At 41.7% G+C, this 23,115-nt stretch overlaps 1 protein-coding gene across 8 annotated transcripts in view; it reads left to right on the top strand.

Annotated features, from left to right (window-relative positions):
- CKAP5 (cytoskeleton associated protein 5) overlaps positions 1-23,115 on the top strand; it is a 91,786-nt gene that overhangs the window by 36,342 nt on the left and 32,329 nt on the right. For all 8 annotated transcript variants that reach the window (XM_089686753.1, XM_089686757.1, XM_089686759.1 and 5 more), the window contains exons 3-25: positions 4,155-4,348; positions 6,225-6,431; positions 6,613-6,784; positions 6,893-7,016; positions 8,260-8,363; positions 9,033-9,146; positions 9,255-9,359; positions 9,549-9,638; positions 9,741-9,905; positions 11,239-11,367; positions 11,463-11,657; positions 11,760-11,864; positions 12,640-12,750; positions 12,828-12,920; positions 13,807-13,992; positions 14,508-14,602; positions 15,318-15,375; positions 15,451-15,576; positions 17,077-17,216; positions 17,549-17,723; positions 17,835-17,948; positions 18,797-18,925; positions 19,361-19,555. In XM_089686753.1, coding sequence (XP_089542879.1) covers positions 4,155-4,348; positions 6,225-6,431; positions 6,613-6,784; positions 6,893-7,016; positions 8,260-8,363; positions 9,033-9,146; positions 9,255-9,359; positions 9,549-9,638; positions 9,741-9,905; positions 11,239-11,367; positions 11,463-11,657; positions 11,760-11,864; positions 12,640-12,750; positions 12,828-12,920; positions 13,807-13,992; positions 14,508-14,602; positions 15,318-15,375; positions 15,451-15,576; positions 17,077-17,216; positions 17,549-17,723; positions 17,835-17,948; positions 18,797-18,925; positions 19,361-19,555 — 3,126 coding nt within the window. The remainder of the gene's footprint in view (positions 1-4,154; positions 4,349-6,224; positions 6,432-6,612; positions 6,785-6,892; positions 7,017-8,259; positions 8,364-9,032; positions 9,147-9,254; positions 9,360-9,548; positions 9,639-9,740; positions 9,906-11,238; positions 11,368-11,462; positions 11,658-11,759; positions 11,865-12,639; positions 12,751-12,827; positions 12,921-13,806; positions 13,993-14,507; positions 14,603-15,317; positions 15,376-15,450; positions 15,577-17,076; positions 17,217-17,548; positions 17,724-17,834; positions 17,949-18,796; positions 18,926-19,360; positions 19,556-23,115) is intronic.

Below are 23,115 nucleotides of genomic sequence, written 5' to 3'. Positions count from 1 at the left end.
CAATACAGTATAGCATAGGTAAAGGAATCAGAAAATGCCACTGACCATGAGGTGAATTAGAAGATGGCCGACGGTACCTCCATGGTGCCGGTGGCAGAAAGATAGTGACGCTGTAGCTCCTTCCCTGATGCGTTTCGTGCTAATCGCACATCATCAAAGGGGATAAAGTGGTGTCGCCACGCTCCCTCTCCTTTGATTGACAGCCTACATAATTCTACTCCTGTACGAGAAGTGGCCGTGTCTTTTGAGCACTCCTGTACAGATCTCCCTCCTGCTGCCCCTAGATTGGCAGCTCTGTTCCTCAGCATTGTGGAAGGGGTGGAAATCAGGTGGTGCAGATCCAGGTGTCAGATTGGACAGGACTCACCAGGGGACATAGGCAGCCGACATGAGATCATTCGATCCAGCCAGACTCCCGGTCTTTTGCCAGAGCAAATGTTACACTCATTAGCAATCCTCACCATTGTGTCCAATAGAAGTTATGCTGTGATTAGAGACAGGTAGCAGGCCAGGAGTTCTCGCATGTGTGCAGGTGCCAAGTAGATTTGACATGGACGAGCATTGTAGCACAGTGCACGGGCCGGTGTGCACGTACTAGCACTCACACTGTGCGCACCACTATGCTGGGGATGAGGGCGTGGAGGGGAGTCCGATGATGTCACTGCTACACCTTCCAAGCTTTGGACTGCTACCGCGCCCACAGAAAGGGACAACTTCGGAGGGCTACATCACAAACAGAAAAATGTTTACAATAGGCGATCAGACTCTGAGCACTCAAAAGTATTTATGGAAGGCAGTCTTCAGCATTTGACTAACATTGGGTATATGACCGCTCGGTTAGAGAAAAGTGAGCACGCTCTCTGCACACAACCTCAAGCTGTCGTGGACGCATATGTGCGGCAGATTACTAAGAGGTTAAGGTGTTACTAAACCCAGGACCCTCCATTCACTCTATCTGGTCTCCCACAGTACACACAACATGGAAATGCATCTATTTTTTTAGTAAATATAAACTGCTATATGCCCTTTCTCATCAGCAGTTAGAGCAGTCTTGTGACTTCTATCAGTGTTCAGCAGAGCACTGGTTACAGCTTGTTGGAGTTTTCGTTCTGTAGCAGGATGCAGGATCTCTGACTGCTGTCTGGAGAGTGCTGATTGGCCCTGTGCTGATCACATGCATTCTCCCAAGAAAAAAAAAACTCTCTAGCAATACACACCAAACTAAGCATGTGCAGCTTGCCCCTAGCCTCTGATCCTCCCCTATTTCCAGTGTGTCCCAAATATCTCCTGATAGAAGAGGATCAAATATCCTTTTTCCACAATGCAGAGGATTAACCCCTTAGGTTCCACAGTGAGTATAACAAGCATGGTTTACTGCATATACAGACTGATTTTACTGTTGTGGGTTTAGTAACACTTTAAGTCAAGGGTGTCAAACTGGTGGCCCTCCAGCTGTTGCGAAACTACAAATCCCATCTTGCCTCTCCCTTTGGGAGTCATGCTTGTAACTATCAATCTTGCAGGGCCTCATGGGACTTGTAGTTTGGCAACAGCAGGAGGGTCGCCAGTGTGACACCCGTTCTTTAAGTGAAGGGAGCATCATTCACTGCACATCCTCCATGTTGCTACCACAATGTGAAACTCCTTTACCTGCTCTAGAGATCCACTGTGTGGCCTTACCTGACGCTGCATAGCCTTTGCTTAATTGGCTAAAACAGGGGTCTCCAAACTTTTCAGACAAAAGGCCAGTTTACTGTCCCAAAACTTTTAAGGGGCTGGATTGTGGCCAGTGAGGGTAGAAAATATTACAAGCCCAGAATAAACATGGCCTCGGGGTTGGTGGTCAGTAGGACGTGGCGTAGTGCCCTATCAGTAGGAGGAATATTACCCCATTACTGGTATCCGTGAAGAAATAGTTCCCCATTGTTGGTGTCATTGGGAGAATAGGGCCTCATGTCATTGGGGAAAAAGAGCACCTCAAGGGCCAGATAAAGGCTAGCAAAGGGTCGCATCTGGCCCTCGGGCCACAGTTTGGAGACCCCTGGGCTAGAAGGATAAAAGTGAGCTTCAAAAAGGTGTGTGTGGTTTTTTTTTTTTTTTTTTTTTCCTTTCACCAGGATTTCTCTGCACTGAGACATCTGTATTCACAATTTAAAGGGATACCTTCCAGTAATCTTAGGAGCAGTAAAATCCCTCATGTATAAAGTACCTCCCGGAGGAATGGTCTGTTTTTCCCCAACCAAGCAGTCTGTTTTATTTCCGGTTGCCAGGGAAGCTTGCAACAGCAGCGAGAGAAAATTAACTGGTTAGTCATTCTGATCTCCAGGCAAACCTCTCAAGACAGTGGTGAGATGTGTATATGGGAGTTGTTCTACCTGGTCAAAGAATATATCTTCTCATTCCAGTTCTCAGATCTGCATAGCAGATGATATCGCTTTGTCTGTTAGACTGTAGAAGAGATGCTTTGGTATCTTCTCTCCACTACCAACTTACTGAACACTAGAAAAAGCAAAAGACTGATGGAACCATCCTCTGCTCAACCCTATCTGCCTTCTCCTTGTCCACATTTTCATGCTACACGCCTGATTGGCTCCTATTCTGAGTGCTGATGTACAAGGCTCAAGTAAATTTTTAGTACTTCCACTAGTTGCCTGCGGGGAAGTTCGCTTTTAAAATTATTGTAAAGGCTTAAAGTGGAGCTCCACCCAAAAGGGGAAGTTCCGCTTTAAGGACGGCTCCCCATTAAGGATTGGCACCTTTAGGGGGCAGGGGGGGAGCGAGTACCCGATTTTTAACAGGTACCAGCTTCCGGCGGGCCAAAGCGGAAGGTGTCCTCCCTCCCTCCCCTGTAGTCTTTTGGGACACGTGACAGGTCCCAGAAGACTACAGGACCATTCATGAAGCGCACTGGGTACTCGGCTCTGAAGCCACAAGCTGTCACAGCCGGGTGCCCACACTAAAGATGCCGGCCTCTTGGAATACAGGACGGCCGGTGAAACGGGCTGCGGGGGACACATTGAGGAACAGGTAAGTGGCTGTTTTTTTTTTTTTTTTTTTAAAAAGTCAGAAGCTACAGTTTTTGTAGCTGCTGGCTTTAATTTTTTGACAGGGTGAGTGGAACTCCGCTTTTAAATGTTGTTTTTTAAAAATTGTTTGTTTGTTTGTTTTTTGCTTGCTTGTTTTTTGCTTGCTTGTTTGTTTGTTTTTTGCTTGCTTGCTTGTTTGTTTGTTTTTTGCTTGTTTTTTTTTTTTTTGTTTTTTTTTTCAATGTATTTTCTGTATAAAGCTAAAAAAAAAACAACCCTGTGCACAGGCCCCCTTCTATATACCTACTTGAGCCCAATCTCAATTCAGTGATGTGTCTGAGAGCGGTGGCTCTATCCGCTCTCTCATCCTCACAGGACAGAAGCAGCTGCTGTCAGTCAAATCCTGTGATGAGAGGGCAAGGCTGAGCCATGCTGTCTGTGTCTGACACATTAGTACCCCCATCACAAGTGGCTTCTTCTGGGGGCAAGCGTTGAAGAGGAGGAGCCAGGAGCACTGGTGTGGGAGCCTAGAAGAGGAGCATTGGGGCTGCTCTGTGCAAAACTATTGCACAGAGCAGGTAAGCGTGACGTTTGTTTAAAAAAAAAAAAAAGTAAGGCTTAGAAATGCTTTAGGAGAGAAAACTGACCTTTACGTGTCTAAAGTGAGCTGAAGTACAGATGGAATAAAAGTTTTTAAAGCAGGTTGAAGAGATGTGAAATTTGTAGCTATAGCAGACAGGAAATCGGCCAAATACAGTTTTCACCCTTCTTATGGATTTCATTTTAAACCGTTTTTTATGCTTTTACAAACCTCTGCCACACTTTACAGACATGCAAGGAGTGGATTTATTTCCTGGTTCATCTTGGGTATTCTCTCTGCACCTAGATTTTTCATTGTGCAAAAAATAAACATTCTCTCATGCCCAGTTAGCTGACTGGTGATCAAAGAATCTAAAGCTGGATCAGGAAGTAGATGGTTGCACAGTGTGTCAAAGTTAATTGAGTTAATAGTTATCTGGCAAAGGATGGTAATTCTGTACAGCTGGTCCTTCACGGGTGTAAACCTTTATGTCTAGGATGTCTCCTGTTTCTCTGCTCATCTTGTTTGCCTTTTTCTCCTTTTTGCAGTTATGGAAAGCCAGATTAAATGGTTATGAGGAAGCTCTAAAAGTATATCAGAAAATCGTAGATGAGAAGAGCCCAGAATGGTCCAAATACCTGGGCTTGGTCAAGAAGTTTGTCACAGACTCCAATGCTGTTGCCCAACTAAAAGGCTTAGAAGCTGCCCTGGTGTATATAGAAAATGCTCATGTTGCTGGGAAGTAAGTGCAATATTTATCTGTACTCTGTGCACAACTCACATCCTTACCCATTCTGTTGTCTTATGACGCTAAAGTATACGATTTGTTAGTTTTGGCCGATTTTCATTCATATCATGTTCATTTTTATGCAAAGTATCCATTCAGTTTTAACCTCTTGCTGTCCGCCTGCTGTTTATAAACGGCAGGGCGGTGGCACTCCAGGGGCGGGTTGTCGTTCATAAACGGCACCCATCTTTTCTATCTGTGCGCGCTCCCTGGGAGCACGCAGCACCGCGATCCAGTGCCTGCTGTGTCCTCAGGACACAGTGAAACGCCGATCGTTGCACGGGACCTCTGTACGAGGTCCCGATCATGTGATAATTGATAGGCCAATCAGTGATCACATGCAAAGTAGTAAGCAAGATGTCACTTGTGACATCATTGCTTACTACGTGTGAAATCTGTGAATGATCAGAGAGGTCTTATGGTACAAGGCTATTCACAACAGGCTTGTACCATGTGACAAGCTGTGACCAATCACAGCTCACTCAGTACTTCTCAATGGCTGCAAGAATGCAGACAGAGAGAAAGAGAAATGATTGATTTTACAACCTATATGGGTGTAAAAGCAATCACTGTAAAAAAATCTTCATCACCCCCCACAAGTAGTACAGTGTCACCATGGTCACACTGTACTGCTAGGGTGACAGTATGTAAAAAAAAAACATAAATAATATAAAAAAATAAAATAAAAATGTTTAAAAATTATAATTTTTGGTTATAAACTAATTTGGCTTATTTTTTTTTTACTAAAAATATAATTGAATAAATTTTGGTCAAGACTTATTATGAAATTATTTATTTGCAAAATGTTATAAGAAAAAACACACTTTTAAAATTTTTTTGGACATTTCCATTTACATAGCAAAAAAAATAAAAATCCCAGCGGTGAATAAATACCACCAAAATAAAGCTTTATCTGTCTCAAAAAAATGGTAAAAAATTCATACGGGTACAGTATTGCATGACCGCGCAATTGTCATTCAAAGTGTGATAGCGCTGAAAGCTGAAAATTGCCCTGGACAGGAAGGGGATAAAAGTGTCCGGACAGGAAGTGGTTAAAGGCTGTATGTTTGATTCAGGTCAGTGGCTTAGTAAGTAGTATAGCGGATATCCGAGTGACAACTGTAGACCCTACATCTCTAAAAGGGAAGAACTATTAAACGCATTTGATATTTTAACTGTATGGCAAAGTAAAAACAAATACAGTTCATTTCCTCAAAATATGTACTTTCCACTCTTTTTTTTTTAAAACACTATAGTACAGTAAAAATCCTGATGATACTGTCAAATCTTTTTAGCGCCTAACTTTTTGTTGGTTGATGCCCTAGAGCTGCTACACTGTAATCCCAAGCAGCGTTAATTGGCCTTTTCTGAGTTCCCTCTGCTGGACTACAGAACTTCTCCTTTCCCCATCCCTTTTCACAAGCATACATAGATAAAGTTCCCAGCAAAACAATGCAAATGACTTGACTACCGTGAGCCTACATGCCTACTGTGTAGTGAAAGGGTTTCTTCGAATATTTAGTTCTGGGGAGAGTTGCCTACATCAATAAGAGCTGAGCCGGGCACCCTGATCATCCCTCCTTCCAGCATCCACCCCTGCAGGAAATTTTACAACCCTATGTTCAATCCTGCAAAAATTTTACAACTCTAAGGTTCTCATAAGTTGTCTTGCTACAATAATAGGGTAATAGAATTAAATGCTAGAACATGCTGTAGAGGCGAAGAAGGCTTTTTTGGGGTTATTTTTGGGTCATGCCTGAAGATCACTGTTAAAGTCATCCTCCCGATCTGTGATGTAAATGCACTAATGCAAAGGTTTCTTCACGTGCAGGACTGCTGGGGAAGTAGCTTCAGGAGTAGTAAACAAAGTGTTTAATCAGCCAAAAGCTAGAGCCAAGGAGCTTGGATCGGATATCTGCCTAATGTACATAGAGATTGAGAAAGGTGAAGCTGTACAGGAAGAACTGCTCAAAGGTCTAGATAACAAGAATCCAAAGATTGTGGTGGCTTGTGTTGAGACTTTAAGAAGAGGACTAAGGTAAAGGTTCTTCTTGTTTAAAAAAATATATATATATATATATATATATATATATATATATATATATATATATATATATATATATGTAATTTATTTATTTTTGGATGAATGATCTTCTTTACAAACCACTTGTGTGTGTTTTTTTTTTTTTGTTTTTTTTTGTTTTTTTGTTTTTATGCAGTGAGTTTGGTTCAAAAATTATACCCCTGAAGCCAATAATTAAAGTATTGCCAAAATTGTTTGAGTCTCGAGAAAAGGCTGTTCGAGATGAGGCCAAGTTGCTGGCTGTGGAGATTTACCGCTGGATCAGAGATGCCCTGAGGCCTCCTTTACAGAACATTAATCCCGTGCAGGTGAGCAAAGTCTGGTGTATGGAGAATCGCAGATTAGTCCAGTTCATTTTACATGTTGAAACCATTTATGATTGGCCAACCTTAAGATTTACTTTTATATCTCTGTAGCTTAAAGAGTTGGAGGAGGAGTGGGTGAAACTACCCCAGTCGGCTCCTAAGCAGAGCCGCTTCTTGCGCTCACAGCAGGACCTTAAGGCCAAGTTCGAGCAGCAGCAAGCAGCCGGAGATGATGGTGGGTTTTCAAAGTTTTAGTTATTTATGTTCTTGTTTAAAGCGGGACCACACTGCATCTGGGTACCACAAAATGCTATTTCACTCATTTTTAATTTTCAAAGCATACTCACCCATCCATGTCTCCATGCTTTTATACTGAGAAACCACTTTTGAAATACATCATCCTAGCATTTCTGGCCATGGTCATCTTCAGTACAGGAAGATGATTCATTTAGCATTTTCTTCCTGGACTCCATCTGCCCTTAGCTCAGGCATGCTTGTAGGAGGATGTGCTTAGCTGAGAACCCCTTCTGGAGTCTCCTGGGATGTATGACATTTTGCCTAGGGAAGAAACCAGTAATTAACTGAAGAAATGTACACAAGTTTACAACATGTAAATATACTATCCCATCCATTTTCAAGTGCTGGCAGCATTAGGATTAAGAAGTCAGTGCTGATTAAAAGAATGACGTTCCTGTTTAGGTGGGGGGTGCTAGGGGATGTTAGGATGCTTTCTTGGTACCAGTTAGATTAAAGTTTAACTAAAGTAAAAACATTTTATTTTTTATTTTGGCTAGAGTGGAGCGGTGTTAGAATGTGTTGTTGTTTTTTGTTTTGTTTTTTTATTACTGTTGGTGTCCCTGCTAGGGAGTATCACCCTCTTTGTCCTGTTTACCATTCTCATTGAAAGTAACAGGAAATCCCAAATTTTTGTCCCCAGAAAAGTAATCTTCCTATGGGGATACTAGTTGTGGTGACCTGGGGGTCTCCAAGAAATTCCCTTTAATTTGCTGGGAATTCTTCTCACTTGCTGTTTGGCCATGGGACAGGAAGTGATGGGAAATCTTCATAATGGGACACAAATGGCAAAAAAAAAAAAATCTGACAGGGGTTATAACCCTCCCTTGCTCTAGCCCCCTAAAATTTGGCTTTAGTTCTACTTTAACTCTGACTGAAAGGGATAATAGAACATTTTTAAAATTGGCAACAGAACATAAAACTTTAAGTTGGGGTGCTTGTTTCGAAGACAACTAAATAACACTTTTCCTTCTTGAAGGTTGTGTTTTTTTTTTTTTTCCTTCTCCATTGTCCCTTTTGTGTCTACAGAAGAAATGGTAAATGGAAAGTCTCTAGTAACACAGAAGGCTTTTTATTTTTTTAACTATTCTCTACTGTATCCTATATTTGGGGGGGATCGGGCTTCATATATAGGTTAGGAATGGATCTCTGACCCATGATTTCTTTCCCTTCCTCTTCTTCAGATGAAGATGGAGATGAGGAAGCTGCACCTCAGGTGGATGCCTATGAGCTACTGGAAGCTGTTGAGATTCTCTCCAAACTGCCAAAGGATTTTTATGACAAAATCGTAAGTGGCCTTGTAGATTAGTAACGAAGCATATCATGCTCAGTAACTGTTGTGTTTTAAAGCTGAACTCCAGGATTAGCGAGTATTGCCAAAATACAAGAGGCATGTGTATTCGTACAGTGATCTAGCATGAAGCTTTCTCTGTGCTGGAGCTTCCTATAATGCAGCACAGTGATGGTGCCAGATGTTTGCTGCAATGACTGATCAGTGGTCTCCAAACGGTGGCCGGATGTGGCCCTTTGCTTGCCTTTTATCAGGCCTTTGAGGCACTATTCCACCCATTGATACTGATAAAACTCATCAGGTGTCATTTGCCTTTCATTTTGGTTTGGGAAGAAGCCATTCTGAGGATATCGGAAGCCCATATACACAAGCCTTTATAATTGTACTTCAGTTAAACTTGAAACTTCTTCTTTTATTTTTGACCCGTATGCAGTTACTGACTTAGCGACTCAGGGTTTATGATCTGTTCTTGTTACTGGTTTTCACTGCAAGTTAAATAAATCTTTGACAAAGTATTAATCACTGCAAATAGGGAGTGGGTTTCACATTGGGGGGTTACAGGTGGGATACTCCTTACAGCCACTTAAAAAAAATTGTCCTAATTGTTCAGTGGATATCTATTAAAATTGAAAACTTACTGACGTTTTCCCTTATAACTTTGCATAGGAGGCCAAAAAGTGGCAGGAGAGAAAGGAGGCTTTGGAAGCTGTGGAAGCCCTTGTTAAAAACCTGAAGCTGGAGGCAGGTGACTATGCAGACCTTGTCAAAGCTTTGAAGAAGGTAAGATTCTGAGGCAAAAAAAATGAAGGGGGTTTTGTTTTAGAAATTTTTGGTCTTCTAAAATTGTGATGGTCCCGTTTTTTGTTTTGTTTTTTTTTTATCTTGCAGATTGTTGGAAAAGACACAAATGTCATGCTTGTAGCACTGGCTGCCAAATGTCTGGCAGGGCTGGCCGCCGGTCTGAGGAAGAAGTTTGGTTCGTACGCTGGACATGTAAGTAGAAACTATACCAAAACTGCATCTTACATGCCACAGAAGAGCAGTGCTTTTCAGTTTTAGTATATTAAAGGCCTGATGTATGGATCTTAACTGTAATGGCTGGTTTCAGCTTTTTAGGAGTTCAAGTATATAATATCATTAATTTTTTATAACCTCATAACTTTTTTTTTTTTTCTTTTGCAGGTTGTGCCAACTATTTTTGAGAAATTCAAGGAGAAGAAACCTCAGGTAGTCCAAGCCCTGCAGGAGGCCGTAGATGCTATTTTTCTCACAGTGAGTATCCATGAAGCATTGTGCGAAAACCCATCGGTCATAACATTGTGCACATTGGTGTCATTCTCATGGGGTTTTTTTTTTTTTTTTTTTTTTTTTCAGACCACTCTGCAGAATCTCAGTGAAGATATCCTGGCTGTTATGGATAATAAGAACCCAACAATAAAGCAACAAACCTCCCTGTTTCTTGCAAGGAGTTTCCGTCACTGCACTCCATCCACGCTGCCCAAGAGTTTGCTGAAGCCTTTCTGTGCTGCTCTCCTCAAGGTATACTCATTTGTCCATTTCTGTTGAATGTTGTTCATGATTGTTTCATGGCAGAGCATCGAAGTCCTTTATAAACAGTCTAAGGACTGCAACAGTTGGCATTTATTTTATGCATAGGAGGTACTGAGGTGTTGTCGGTCTGACCCATATGCGGACTTGTTACTTGCTAAAGAATACTACTAAATAGTGTTTGTAAGACCGCTTTACACCACTGCAACTTCCAATTAAGTCATTCCTTTCTTAAAAAAAAAAAAATGGTTTTGGAGTCTTTATGCCTGTAACATCTGGAAGCATTAAAGTGATTCTAAAGGCTTAAATTAAAAAAAAAAAAAAAAAAAAAAAAAAAAAACACTAGCATGTCTATACTTGTTGAATGCAGTGGTTTTGCACAGAGCAGCCCAGATCCTCCTCTTTTCGGGTCCCCCACTGGTGCTCCTAGTCCCTCCCTCCTGTTGGGTGCCCCCACAGCAAGCAGCTTGCTACGAAGACACCCGAGCATGCACACTCCCCAGCCGCTGCTCCGTGTTATCCATTCACACATGGAGCTCTGGCTCAGCCCTGCCCCCTTCCATCATTGGCTCATTGGCTGTGATTGACAGCCAATGAGGAGAGAGTCCCGGTATAGCCGAGACTCCAGTGCACATTGCTTGATCAAGAGGGGGCTTAGGTGAGTATTAGGGGGGGGACTGCTGCTGCTGCTCAGTGGTTTTTTACCTTCATGTATAGAATGCATGAAGATAAAAAAAACCTTGAGCCTTTACAGCCACTTTTAAAAGCATAAAATTAGAGGCAATTTTTATCACGGATAGCTTCTGAGGTCACAACGGAAGGACCACATTACCCATGAATCTCCGTAAACAATGCTCCTTTCAACTGTCTTTGCAAATTTCCCTTATAAATTTTCTCTCGAATTGAGACACAACTGGCAAATAGATAATAATGCAGGTTTTAGCAATTAGTCTTTTTGCAGGTAAAAACATAGATTGCCGACCTATACTTAGAAGGTAGGGTGTGGAGGAGACAAGGACGTCACTGTGCAGGAGCACGTTTAAATAGAAGGGCTTTCAAGTTGGCGCTCTGCTTGTTTGATAAACTTGCAAAGTGCTGGATCTGCTGTCTGTCCAGGCATAGCGAACCTTCTTTTTTTTTTTTTTTTTTCTTTTTTTTTTTTTTTTTTTCTTTTAAAAATTAAAATAACATCCTGTGGTGTGTTTGGTCCTGTTATGGGCTGATCTAGGAAAGGTGGTATTGATAACTGTCACCCTCCTAAAATAATAAACTCAAGATCTGGTTGTGTTTGCATGTTTATCCAGTTTGTATTGCTTCTTTACAGCAAATCAATGACTCTGCTCCTGAAGTCAGAGATGCAGCCTTTGAAGCGCTGGGCACAGCACAGAAAGTTGTTGGGGAGAAAGCCGTTAATCCTTTTCTTGCGGAGGTCGATAAACTGAAGCTTGACAGGGTATGACAGAGCTGCTGACTTTCTGCAATATATGGAGAACAATGTCTATTGTATGATGGTATATTTAACTTTTTTTTTTTCTGGTGGGTACACAGATCAAAGAGTGTGCAGATAAAGTAGAACTAGCCCATGGTAAAAAGGGGGGTGCTGCTTCTGGAGAGAAAAAAGAAACTAAACCACTTGCTTCCGCTGCCGGGAAGGGTGCTCCATCTCTGACTGCAGCTCCTGAGAAAGATGCAAAGGATTCTGCCAAACCAGGCATGGCTACTAAGAAGCCACCTGCAGCCAAGGTATGTTTTATTCTATGCTCTCTTCAGGGAATTCAAAGCCTGACATCTCCCTGCTACCCTGACACTTTTTATTTTTATTTTTTTTTATCCTCTCACTTAAAGACTGGAGGACTGGTCAAAAAAGCCAAACAACCTGCGTCTGGTGGAGGTGCTGCAAAGGGCAAGAAAGCGGCTGATGTCAAAGAAGTTTTTGAGCAGGAGCTCTCGGTAAGTGTATTTTGAAGTCCTTTTATTCAGCATTTTATGAGCGTGTAAGTGATCTTCCAGGTATTTATGTGGCGATTATGGGGGGGGGGAAGCAAGCCCGGCAGGGGAGAAAGCAGAGACCACACGAAGGCAGGCGCCTGGGGCATAGAGTTCAACCAGCTCCCAGGGCCACCGGGGCTCACTGTCAGCTCCTCCATGTGTCGTCCTTGCCATCTTCCCAGCCAGCCAATCAGAAGCTGCCATCCTCCACTCGTCTCCTGATTGGGGGAGGGTCAAAAGGGAGTTGGAGGTTTTGGCCAATGTAGAGTGGGAGGCTGACAGGCTGCCCAACCATCGCTCGCCCACGCAATGCAGACATGTGATACGTGGCCAATGGAAGAGAGAAGGTGAGGAGCTCAGTGGACGGCTGCCCAAGGAGTTGCTCCTGCCTGGTGCTAGCGGTGGACGGGCTGGTGGGAGCCTGGGCACCAGGATGCATTTTCTGGGTGCTGTGGCGACCTGCCGCCCGGGATTTGTCGAGCCCTGGCTGTTAACTTGGCTAAGGAAGCGCTCATAACTCTATGAAGTTGCACTCTGAGTTGGCTGCAGGTCAAAAGTGAGTGGCAGCTGAATATAAAACTTCCTGTTCTGAAATTTTACAGTAAAGCCAACAGATTTAATGCAGTGGTATTGTGCTATGTCGCTTCTGTAAGTCCAAATGAATTTAGAAATGTTCGGTATTTAGAAGGCTTGGTGATGTTTGTCTAGTTCTGACACTTCTCATCCCTTTTTATAGCCTGAGGCCTCTGAAGAGAAAGCAGCAGCAGTTCTTCCTGCTTTATGCATGCAGCAGCTGGATAGCAGTAACTGGAAGGAAAGGCTGGCAAGCATGGAAGATTTCCAGAAGGTATTTATTTTTAGGTTTATGCTTTTAGAATGTTTGAACTGTTTGATCAAAGGGCTAAAACACTGATTTTTCTTTAGGCTGTGGAGTCTATGGAAAGAAATGACATACCATGCCAAGCTTTGGTCAAGATGTTGGCAAGGAAACCTGGATTTAAGGAAACAAACTTCCAGGTATGCCTCCTCTTCTGTTTGAACTAAAGAAATATTTGCTTTTATTTTCTCAATTAGCCCTAAGACTGAACAATATGTAACTCATTTGAAGTAAATGTTTGGGTTTAATTTTTATGCAAAAAATCCTCATGAAAAACCCTGGAAAACGTACAAATCCCTGACGATGGTTACTTCTGTTAATCATCCAGTTCACCATGAGTTGTACACCTGGAGTTTTTGCCACCTTCAGATGATTGAACACTGGAAAAAGCTTTGCTGATCCTGTTCCCTTTGCCCTTGTATATTCCTCCCACTCTTAGACTCCAGTGTTTTTGTTTGTGTTCTTAGGTGATGTATATCTTTTCCTTTGGAAAAGTCATAAAAACAATTATCGTTGTTTTTTTCACTACTTCAACTGACCTTTCTTACTTAGCATGAGCGCTCTTTAGAAATGTACATTTTTCTTTAATTACGGGTTCACTCTTAAGCAGCCTCATACTCATGGACACATATTCAATTTTTTTCTTGGAGCTTTTTTGAAAACAAAACAAAAAAAACCTCAAGAAAAAATGGAATATGTGGTCATGGGTATGACGCTGCTTAAGAGTGAACTTGTAATTAAAGAAAAATGTACATTTCTAAGTAGCGCTCATACGAAGTAAGCCCATGATGGTTTGAGTGTGTCTCCCGTAACCCTCACACAAATACACCATTTTCCAGAACGTGGTAACTGAATGTCGTGGAGCAGAGTGAATTCATTTGCTCACCCCTTACAAATTGTAAACTGCTTTATAATTGGGCTGAAATTCTTCAACAAAGTCTATTTTTATTCAACATTACTTGTGACTGGTTTCTAATAATGTCTTGCTGCAGTAGTTTGACAAACAAGCGTGCTTTTTACCTCTAGGTCATGCAGATGAAGTTGCACATTGTAGCTCTTATCGCCCAGAAAGGCAATTTCTCCAAAACCTCTGCCAATGTGGTCTTTGACGGCCTAGTAGACAAAGTGGGAGATGTGAAATGTGGCGGTAATGCCAAAGAAGCACTTAGTGCTATTGCAGAGGCCTGTACCCTGCCTTGGACTGCTGAGCAGGTAAGATGCCAATTTACCACCTTTTTGTTACATGTAGTGAATTGACCCACTTCAGTGTTTTGAAGGAGGGATTGTACCAAAGAGTGAGCACAAGAGCCGGCATTCCTTTAGGCTCTTTAAAGCAGCCCTGTTGCTGCTTAACAGAAAAACTTGTAATAGGAAAATCGCTTCCACCACCTGTCCTTGCTTTTAACTCTATTCAGGAGATACCGTCTCACAGCAAAATCTCTCCATTTGCCATGTCATGAGGTTCCAGCTGCTGGTCACTACAGGACATTGCACTGTAGACGCCAACCGATGTAAAAGAATCTAAAAGCACATTGGCTGTGAAGATTCTGCTGTAGAAGCAATATTTTTTTCAACAGAGCAAGGCTCAATCAGTCTTTTGTGTGGAGTTAGTGCTTTTGTTTTTTGTTTTTTTTTTTCTTTTTTTTTTTTTTCTTTCTATCCACTACAGGGTCAATTTTAATAATTGGGGTTTGCTGTAAAGCGCAACTGCTGCTGTTCTCTTGTAGGTTGTATCTTTGGCTTTCGCTCAGAAAAACCCCAAGAACCAATCTGAAACACTAAACTGGCTATCAAATGCAATTAAAGAATTTGGGTTTTCAGGGTAAGTATTTAATCTTCTCATTATTAAACTAAACCTCACTTTAAAGCCTCGCTAAGATCTGTAGTCACAAAAAAAAAAAAAATCAAATTCAATACCATTTGTTGTCACTTTGTACTTCTACAATTGTAGCATCTGTCTGCACATCCTGAAATCCTGATTATAAAAGCTGCTGTGCTTTAACTTCTGTTGAAACTGTATGTGGTTATGGAGTGGCCCTGTGATCACTCCTGAGATGAACTACAGTACTGTGTGCTGACTAAGCCGGCGGCGGTATGTAACGGCACAACATGGACTTGTGTATGGATTGCTGACGAGGTCAGCACTGGCGCGTAATAGCACCATTTGACAAAATCCTATAGGAAGTTCACTCTATTGGTGGAGCTCAAAGATAAAAACACCAAAAAAAAAGTAAAATCTTGTGTGCGAGTTATTTTAGTGTGTAAGATTTAGTGACCCTCTTATGAGGATAAAGCTGCCCATGTTTGATTGTTCCAAATGGCATTCCCATTATTTCTCTGCCATTTTCCACCAGTTAAGACCTGTTTTTCAAAATTACCTCTGTATTTTAATTTATATTTCCTATATCTGGCCAAACATGTCAAATGTTGTTGCATGCAATGTGGTAACCTGGTCTTCCAGGAGCCCTTTTTAATGTTGTAAATGAATTCTTCACACCAAAAAGGGCTCATAGTAACTGATGCCAATTTCTTTTCAGGCTTAATGTCAAGGCTTTTATCAGCAACGTAAAGACAGCCCTCGCTGCCACAAACCCAGTAAGTAAGCGGAGAAAGAGGGTAAATGTCTTGTGTTGGAGCTGTTTTCGCTAACTCTGATAACCATCCTTACAGGCTATTAGGACATCTGCCATTACCTTGCTGGGTGTGATGTATCTATACATGGGGGCACCACTACGAATGTTTTTTGAAGAGGAGAAGCCTGCTCTCTTATCCCAAATTGATGCAGAATTTGAGAAGGTATGTTGCCCAAGTGTTGTGTAACCACTTTAAACTGGACAGAGCAGAACCACAGTCTCTAGTAATAGTTGCACCTAAAATGTTAATGCTGGTCATCAGAAGCATGCTACTGGCACTGTAATATAGAATAGACTACCTTTTCCTGCCAGGTTCTGAGCTTGCAGGTTAACTACTTCCCACAGCAGAAGTGTTTTATAGAGTTTTTATGTTCAGATTTAAGACTTCTCATATTAACCACTTCCCGCCACATGTACATAAACAGCTGGACGGGAGCAGTGCAGGAGCGGGTTGCTATTCATGAACTGAACCCGTGTTTTCAGCCTGTACGCACTCCCTGGGAGCGCACGGCACCTTGATCCGGTGCCCCCGTGTCCTCCAGTTGATGTGCGGGACCTCTGTGTGAGGTCCCGATCATGTGATCACTGATTGGCCAATCAGTGATCACATGAATAGTAGCAAACAAGATGTTCCTTCTGACAACATTGTTTACTACTTGTGAAATCTGTGAATGATCACAGAGATCACATGGTACAAGGCTATTCACAACAGCCTTGTACCATGTGACAAGCTGTGACCAATCACAGCTCTCACAATAATTCTCAATGGCTGCAAGAATGCCACCAGAGAGAAGGAGAAATTATTGCTTTTACAGCCTTTATGGGTGTAAAAAAAAAAAAAAAAAATCTTCATCTCCCCCACAAGTAGCACAGCGTCACTATGGTGACACTGTACTGCTATGGTGACAGTATGTTAAAAAATATATATATTTATATATTAAAATGTAAAAAAAAGTTTAGAAATTAAGATTTTTGGTTATAAACTAATTTGGGTTATCTTTTTTTACTGAAAAGATATCTGAATACATTTTGGCCAAGACTTATAAAGAAATTATTTATTTGCAAAATTTTATAAAACACTTTTTTCAAAATTTTTGGACGTTTTCATTTATATAGCAAAAAAAAAATCCCAGTGGTGAATAAATACCACCAAAATAAAGTTTTATCTGTCTCAAAAAAATGCTAAAAAATTCATATGGGTACAGTGTTGCATGACTACTCAATTGTCATTCAAAGTGTGACCGAACTGAAAGCTGAAAATTGGCCTGGACAGGAAGGGGGTAAAAGTATCCGGACTTGAAGTGGTTAAAAACATCTAGTGCTGTCATTGTTGCTAGGGGAACATAGCAGAACTTTAGGGATAAGCCATACCTTTGAGGACTCCTCTGTTGAGAAATATTGTTAGCCATTTTATTTATTGATAAACATGGAAAGAGATTATGCAGCAGAAGAATCTTATCTTATAGCTTTGCTTCATAACTCCTCCAATCAGCAGGCTGGGGTTGTGTTTTTGTTTTAGCTGTTAAATTGAAAGTCAATTATTTGTCAATTCTACTAGATGGGGAGTTTAAATCGCTGCACTTCCAGAACAGAATAAGAAGTTCTTGCAGGTACAGGTCTTTTGAATTTGTGTCTGATGTTGGTATGATGTTGAAATTGACAGATGAAAGGACAGACACCACCAGCTCAAACCCGAGGGTCTTCCAAGTCTGGTGCAGGGGGAGATGAGGGTGATGAAGCAGACGAGCAAGAAGAGGACTCCCATGCTGATGTCATGGATATGCTGCCCCGGGCAGACATAAGGTGAAATGAAGCACTTTCAACTATGCAGGTCTACTGTAGGTGATCTATAATATGTATGTCAAATTTTATTTTCTATACACCTACAAAGCAAAAAAAAAAAAAAAACTTTGAAATGTGTCCTTCCTGCCATGTGTACAGTTAAGTTTAGAATTTGTTCATTGTCTAATGCAAAGGGTAAAACAAAAACATAACAGAACAGTATCAATATTGGTTTCTTGTATATTTTAGTTATGTTGGGTATTATAAAATGTACATTCTTGTAGGATCGCAAAATATAAAAGCAATGTTTTATTGTACCTTTATTATTATTATTTTTTTTTTATTTTCTTTAGTGACAAAATCACTTCAGATCTGGTATCGAAGATTGGTGATAAAAACTGGAAAATACGCAAGGAGGGACTTGATGAAACAACGGCCATTATTAACGAGGCTAAGTTTATCCTTTCAAATATTGGAGAGCTTCCAATTGCACTAAAGGGCCGTCTCAATGACTCAAACAAGATCCTGGTATGCATTGTTAATTTTAGCATCTTTTAAAACTTCAACATTTCTTTTCGGTGCAAATCTTGAAGGATGTCTTGGTATAAGTTTCTTTTTGTCTGTCTTTTTATCTGACAGGTTCAGCAGACACTGAGTATCCTGCAACAGCTGGCCACTGCCATGGGTGCAAACATTAAACATCATGTTAAGAACTTGGGCATACCGATCGTAACTGTTCTTGGGGATAGCAAGGTGAATAACCTATGCTTAATTTTATAGAGCTGAGCAGCCTGATGACCTTCAATTGTCAACACTGTGGCGAGACCAGATTGATGGGATTCTTTCCTATTTTTTTTATTTTTTATACCATTTTCTCTCAGCAGCTTCTTGTCTGCTCATGTGTTTTTCATGTAGCCTTTAATTGCTGCCAGTTTCAATGCTGCTGTACACAGGATTACAGAAGCTGCTGTTTTTTGAAACTGTTGGAATGGGGACTTGAAGGAGCTATTCTGCATAGCTTTGAACGCTTGATACTTTCATGAGGGTTATTGCCCTGATTTTTATATATATATATATATATATATATATATATATATATATATATATATATATATATATATATATATATATATATATACTCTGTACTACATCTATTGTATGCTGTTACAAAAATTGTATTCCTGCTTTTTGAGTTAGATAATACTTTAAACCAGTGGCGAGGTGGATGGGTAAGAGTTTCTGGTATCAGCATAACTAACCTGCGTTAACATGGGGATCCTGCAATTTCAAGTGTCAATCTAATGAGCCAAGCCTAGCACAGGTCATGCTGCATACCTTCTAGGTGTAAAACTACCGTAATGTTTAACTCTGAAGGTTCTGGTGATGTCAGCAATCCTGTCTATAGCTCAAATTTGGTCACATGACTCTCATAGCAATTGGTTACATGGCCTATAAAGGTAGCTCAGCATTATTCTTGTATGAGTGGACAGGAAGTTTAGGCTGTTTTTAATACCACTGTGCTGATGGTTTTTAAAGCAAATTCTGTCTTGCATTTAGATTTGCATGAGATATAACTAATCTTTTTCTTCTTCCTTTATCAGGCAAATGTTCGAGCGGCAGCACTGGTGACTCTCAATTCTTGGGTGGAACAGACTGGTATGAAGGAATGGCTGGAAGGAGAGGACCTGTCTGAAGAGCTGAAAAAGGAGAATCCTTTCCTGAGGCAGGAGGTAGGATATTTATAAATGTGTTTTTATTTACAGGCTGAATGTTTTATAATGTTAAAGTGGCGCTCCACCCAAAATGGGAAGTTCTGCTGTAAGGTCTCATCCCCTGCTCCTCGTTAAATATTGACACCTTTTTTGGAGGACTGGGTACCCAATCTTGACAGGTACCTGCTCCCACTTCCTATTTGATCACCTAGACACCGAGGAGAGAGGATGGCCGGGGAAACCGGCTGTGGTGAGGACACCGCTGGATCAAGGGACAGGTGAGTTTGTTTTTTTTTTTTGTTTTTTTAAGAGTTAGCAGCTAGTTTTTTTTTTTTTTGTTTTTTTGAAGTTGCTGACCTTTTAACATTTTGACTAATGCTCCACTTTAATAGTACATTAGTCTACTGTTCATTTTATTAAATGTGTTCTCGTGTTTTTTTGTTTTTTTTGTAGTTGCTAGGGTGGCTGGCTGAGAAACTGCCTACGTTGCGAATGGTCCCTTCAGATCTTCAGTTGTGTGTTCCGTATCTGTATGGGTGCTTGGAGGACCGCAATGGGGATGTCCGAAAAAAAGCCCAAGAAGCCCTGCCTATGTTCATGATGCATATAGGATTTGAAAAGATGTCCAAAGCTACTGGAAAGCTCAAGGTATATTTTTATCACCTATGACCAGTGATCTTCTAGGGCACCTTTGCAGTAACTAATCGGTAACTTTTGTAATGTATAGTAAGAGGTGGATGCTGTACACTCTCATCCCTCTGTTTCAAGGCAAGCTTCCAAATGACTGAAAAATGGAATTCCTTCTTGGTCACTTCTTCTCATACATATCATTTGCCACTGGTAACCAGTCACAGCAAATGGATACAACCAGTGTTTTGCACACAAATTTGCCAGGATGATGAAGCCTTATTTACTAACTTGTGTTACAGTTGCCACATTTTGTACACTGCCACTGCTAAATTGAAAGGCAAGTTGAAACCTGAGCTTAAATCTACTCCCACCTCCTTTCTAAGCCTATTCTATCTACTCTGTAAAAGGAAAGATGCCTGTTCTTCCTATTCTGAAGTTGCTCTGGTCCAGTCACGTGATCGGGTCCCAGCACTGACTTCAGTGTAGAGGGACAGCCAACAACAGATTCCCCATAGTAAGACTATGGGTGACATCAGTGCCCAGGCACTACAGCCGTTGCTGGCGATTTCTCTCTTCCATGTGACCATAACAGTGCAGCTTTAGAAATTTTGGTTAGGTATACAGATCTTTCCTTTACAGGGTAGATAGAATTGGGATGGGAGCAGGTTTAAGCGTAGTTAGGTTTTAACTTGCCTTCTACTTTCAGATGAACAGCTTAATTATCTAGCTGTCCTTTTTCAACAAAGGTTTGAGTTGACTTGGGCAAACAGTTGGGGTGTGTGTGCGTGTGTGTGCGTGTGTGTGCGTGTGTGTGTGTTGCCGTAAATGCTCTCTCGTTCATGACGGACTACAGGAGGACTGGATACTGGCAAAAAAAAAAAAAAAAACCTGTAGACTAGTCCAGGGTAATTTCACGTATTACCAGCATGCCTCAGGTTGTTTTTATTTTTTTATTTATTTTTTTTCCCCCCCCCCCCCAAGGAGCAGAGGATGTTTTTTAGAAACTCAACTTATTTTTTAGCATCTTTTGGAGAAAAAAAAAACACTCAACTCTTTTAAATCACTGCTGGAGCTTTGTCTTTTGATTGCAGCTCTCTGGAGGAGCTGCCTTTTTGTAGTACCTTGTCCAAGTGGATGGATTTAGCAATGATTGCCTGGAAATAACTCTCAGGCACTCCATGTAGGGAGCTTTTCTCACTGTGGAGCACTTTCAGTTCTGGAGCTGCTGACAATATCTCAGTGCTTGTTGATTGGCAGGTAAGCCTGACAGGCCAAACTCTCAGACCTACATAATTTACCATTAATCTCTGGGTGCCATTACTCCCTGTTCCTGCCGGCTTTGCTACAGGCGGGGTTGAAACAGTAGGATTAAGTGCTGCGGTCATCCGCTGGGTGAGGGTGATGTACTCCGCTTTTCCCAAAAGCAATGAGAGAATACCCCCCCCCCCCCCCCTCTTACAGGGAGCTAGGTGGAACTTCGATCTGTTCTGCTGCACACCAGCAGGCCACATGTGGCCATCCGGCACTCTACCAGCTGTTTGAGTTTTGTGGATACCCCTTACCCCCACATGGTCACAACACATCTGTTTTTCTAGACAAGGTTGAGGGCAGTCCTATTGTACGAAGTGCCCTCAAATACACACCATCTGTTGCAGCCTTCCAACATCTGCAGCCTGCAGTTCTCTGCTCGTAGTCTGTTCTGTCCTCAAAGTATTCAGGCTCGGTTAGATGTTGCTGGACCCAGACCCATTTTTTTAGCTTTTTCAGCCACAGGCATACTCCCACGCTTCCTTAAGCTGATTCTATATCGGAATTGACCAAGGCCGTATCGACTTCTTCTGACCCATTGGCCACAGTCTGATTCTGAGTTGCTCCAGTCCTTGATTGATGAGCTCACTCTTGAGGAGTCTGTCTACTGCTGAATCTAGAGGACCTGCATATGCGTAAGACTGTTATAAAATGCAAAAAAAAAATTGATCCTCATGGCCTTTTGTGGTAAAGCGTATTATTAAGGTTGCTACAAGTAGCAAGAGAACCTGTCTTCCTCAGCAGAAGGCATCTAAATAACCGACTGCAAATTATTCTACTTCTGACTTTTAAAACTCCTCCCTTGGTTTTCTCCACATGCCCTACCTCTACTTTGAGACTCTACTCGAAGGTTGTACATTTTGTGCACATGTGGTTAGCTTGCATCTCAGGCAGGTTGCAGGATTTGGTATCCCTGGATTACATACTGGCATTTCCCTCTCTGCCCCTTCCTTGGTATCTCCCCTCAAATATTCCTTTGTCAGCAGATCTCCATTGAGCCATCTCAGGCCCTCTGGATCAGGGTGTCATTGTTCTTGTGCAAGAACAGTTCCAAAGGTTTTATTCCAATCTGTTTTGTTTCCATGCCCAAATGGGGCATTTGCTCCATTCTTAATCTCAAAGCTCTGAATGTCTGAGTCCAGACATTCTGCACATCTACTAAATCTGTCATGACCCTCTTCACAAAGGGGACCTTCTGGCTTCTGTGGACAGTAAAGATGCTTACCTAAGTGTTCCTATTATTCCAGGGCGTCATCACTATTTATGCTATGAAGTGGAGCCCCTGAGCTACTAGTTTGCAACCCTGCCCTTTGGCCTCTCATCTGCACCTCGGGTATTCACCAAGATGCTGCCCCCAACTGTGCTCTTGTAGCATCCCCCTTATGAGATTCTTAGACCTCCTGTGGAGGAAATAGTTGGTGCAAACTGTGGGATAACTTAACATGTACCATACTGATGTTAAAGCAATTAGGATGGGTCCTGAACGTTCAGGAATCACTGCTGGAGCAGTCTCATGGTTTTAGAGTATGTGTATCTAGAGCTGGACACAGCTAAGACTTGAGTGTTTTATCCACAGAAGAAACTTCAGTTGCTCTGGTCTTCGCTTCAAATTCTTCAGTCCAGGAGCTGTCCAACTCCATGCTTTAGGTCTGATGGTAGCCTTTTTCAAGGTTATTCAATCTGCACAGTTTAGGTCCAAACCTCTGCAGCGTAACATTGTCTTTTGGGGCAAATCAATCTGGTCTCTGGACTGATTCATCTGTCACAGAGGACTCTGTAGTCAAATGCCTTCCTGGCTGAGAGAGTACTGGACACCACCTCAGTGCAGGGGATTAGGTTGTCATAAACTTGTCTACCAATGAACATCCTGGAACTTCAGGCAATTAGGGTTGGACCATTCTGCTGGATGGTCATTGGGTTCAGTTGGACAACCCCGTGGCAGTGGTGGTCATCTGGGAAGTACCAGAAGGTAGGTCAGATTTTTTCCTGGAGAAAACGCAGCCTTGTCCACTGTGTGCATTCCAGATGTGGACAGTTGGTAGATTTTCTCTACCAGCAGGAACTCCATCTGGGAGAATGGTCCCCTTTTTTTTTCTTTTTTTTTTTTTTTTTTTTTTTTTTTTTTTTTTTTTTTAATCTGAAGGTGTTCAAGAACCTATGTCAGAGTTGAGGGACAGCGATGGGGACCTCCAGGTTCTACAGCAAACTGGACAGGCTTCTCTCCAGGGATCCTCTGGCATCAACAGTGGATGTGCTGGTGGCACTCTGGG

The sequence above is a fragment of the Staurois parvus genome, unplaced genomic scaffold (genome assembly GCF_062004578.1).
Source record: "Staurois parvus isolate SC_StPar_1 unplaced genomic scaffold, SC_StPar_1.0 ptg000410l, whole genome shotgun sequence".
Taxonomy (NCBI): domain Eukaryota; kingdom Metazoa; phylum Chordata; class Amphibia; order Anura; family Ranidae; genus Staurois; species Staurois parvus.
This window is presented reverse-complemented; position numbering and strand designations above follow the sequence as displayed.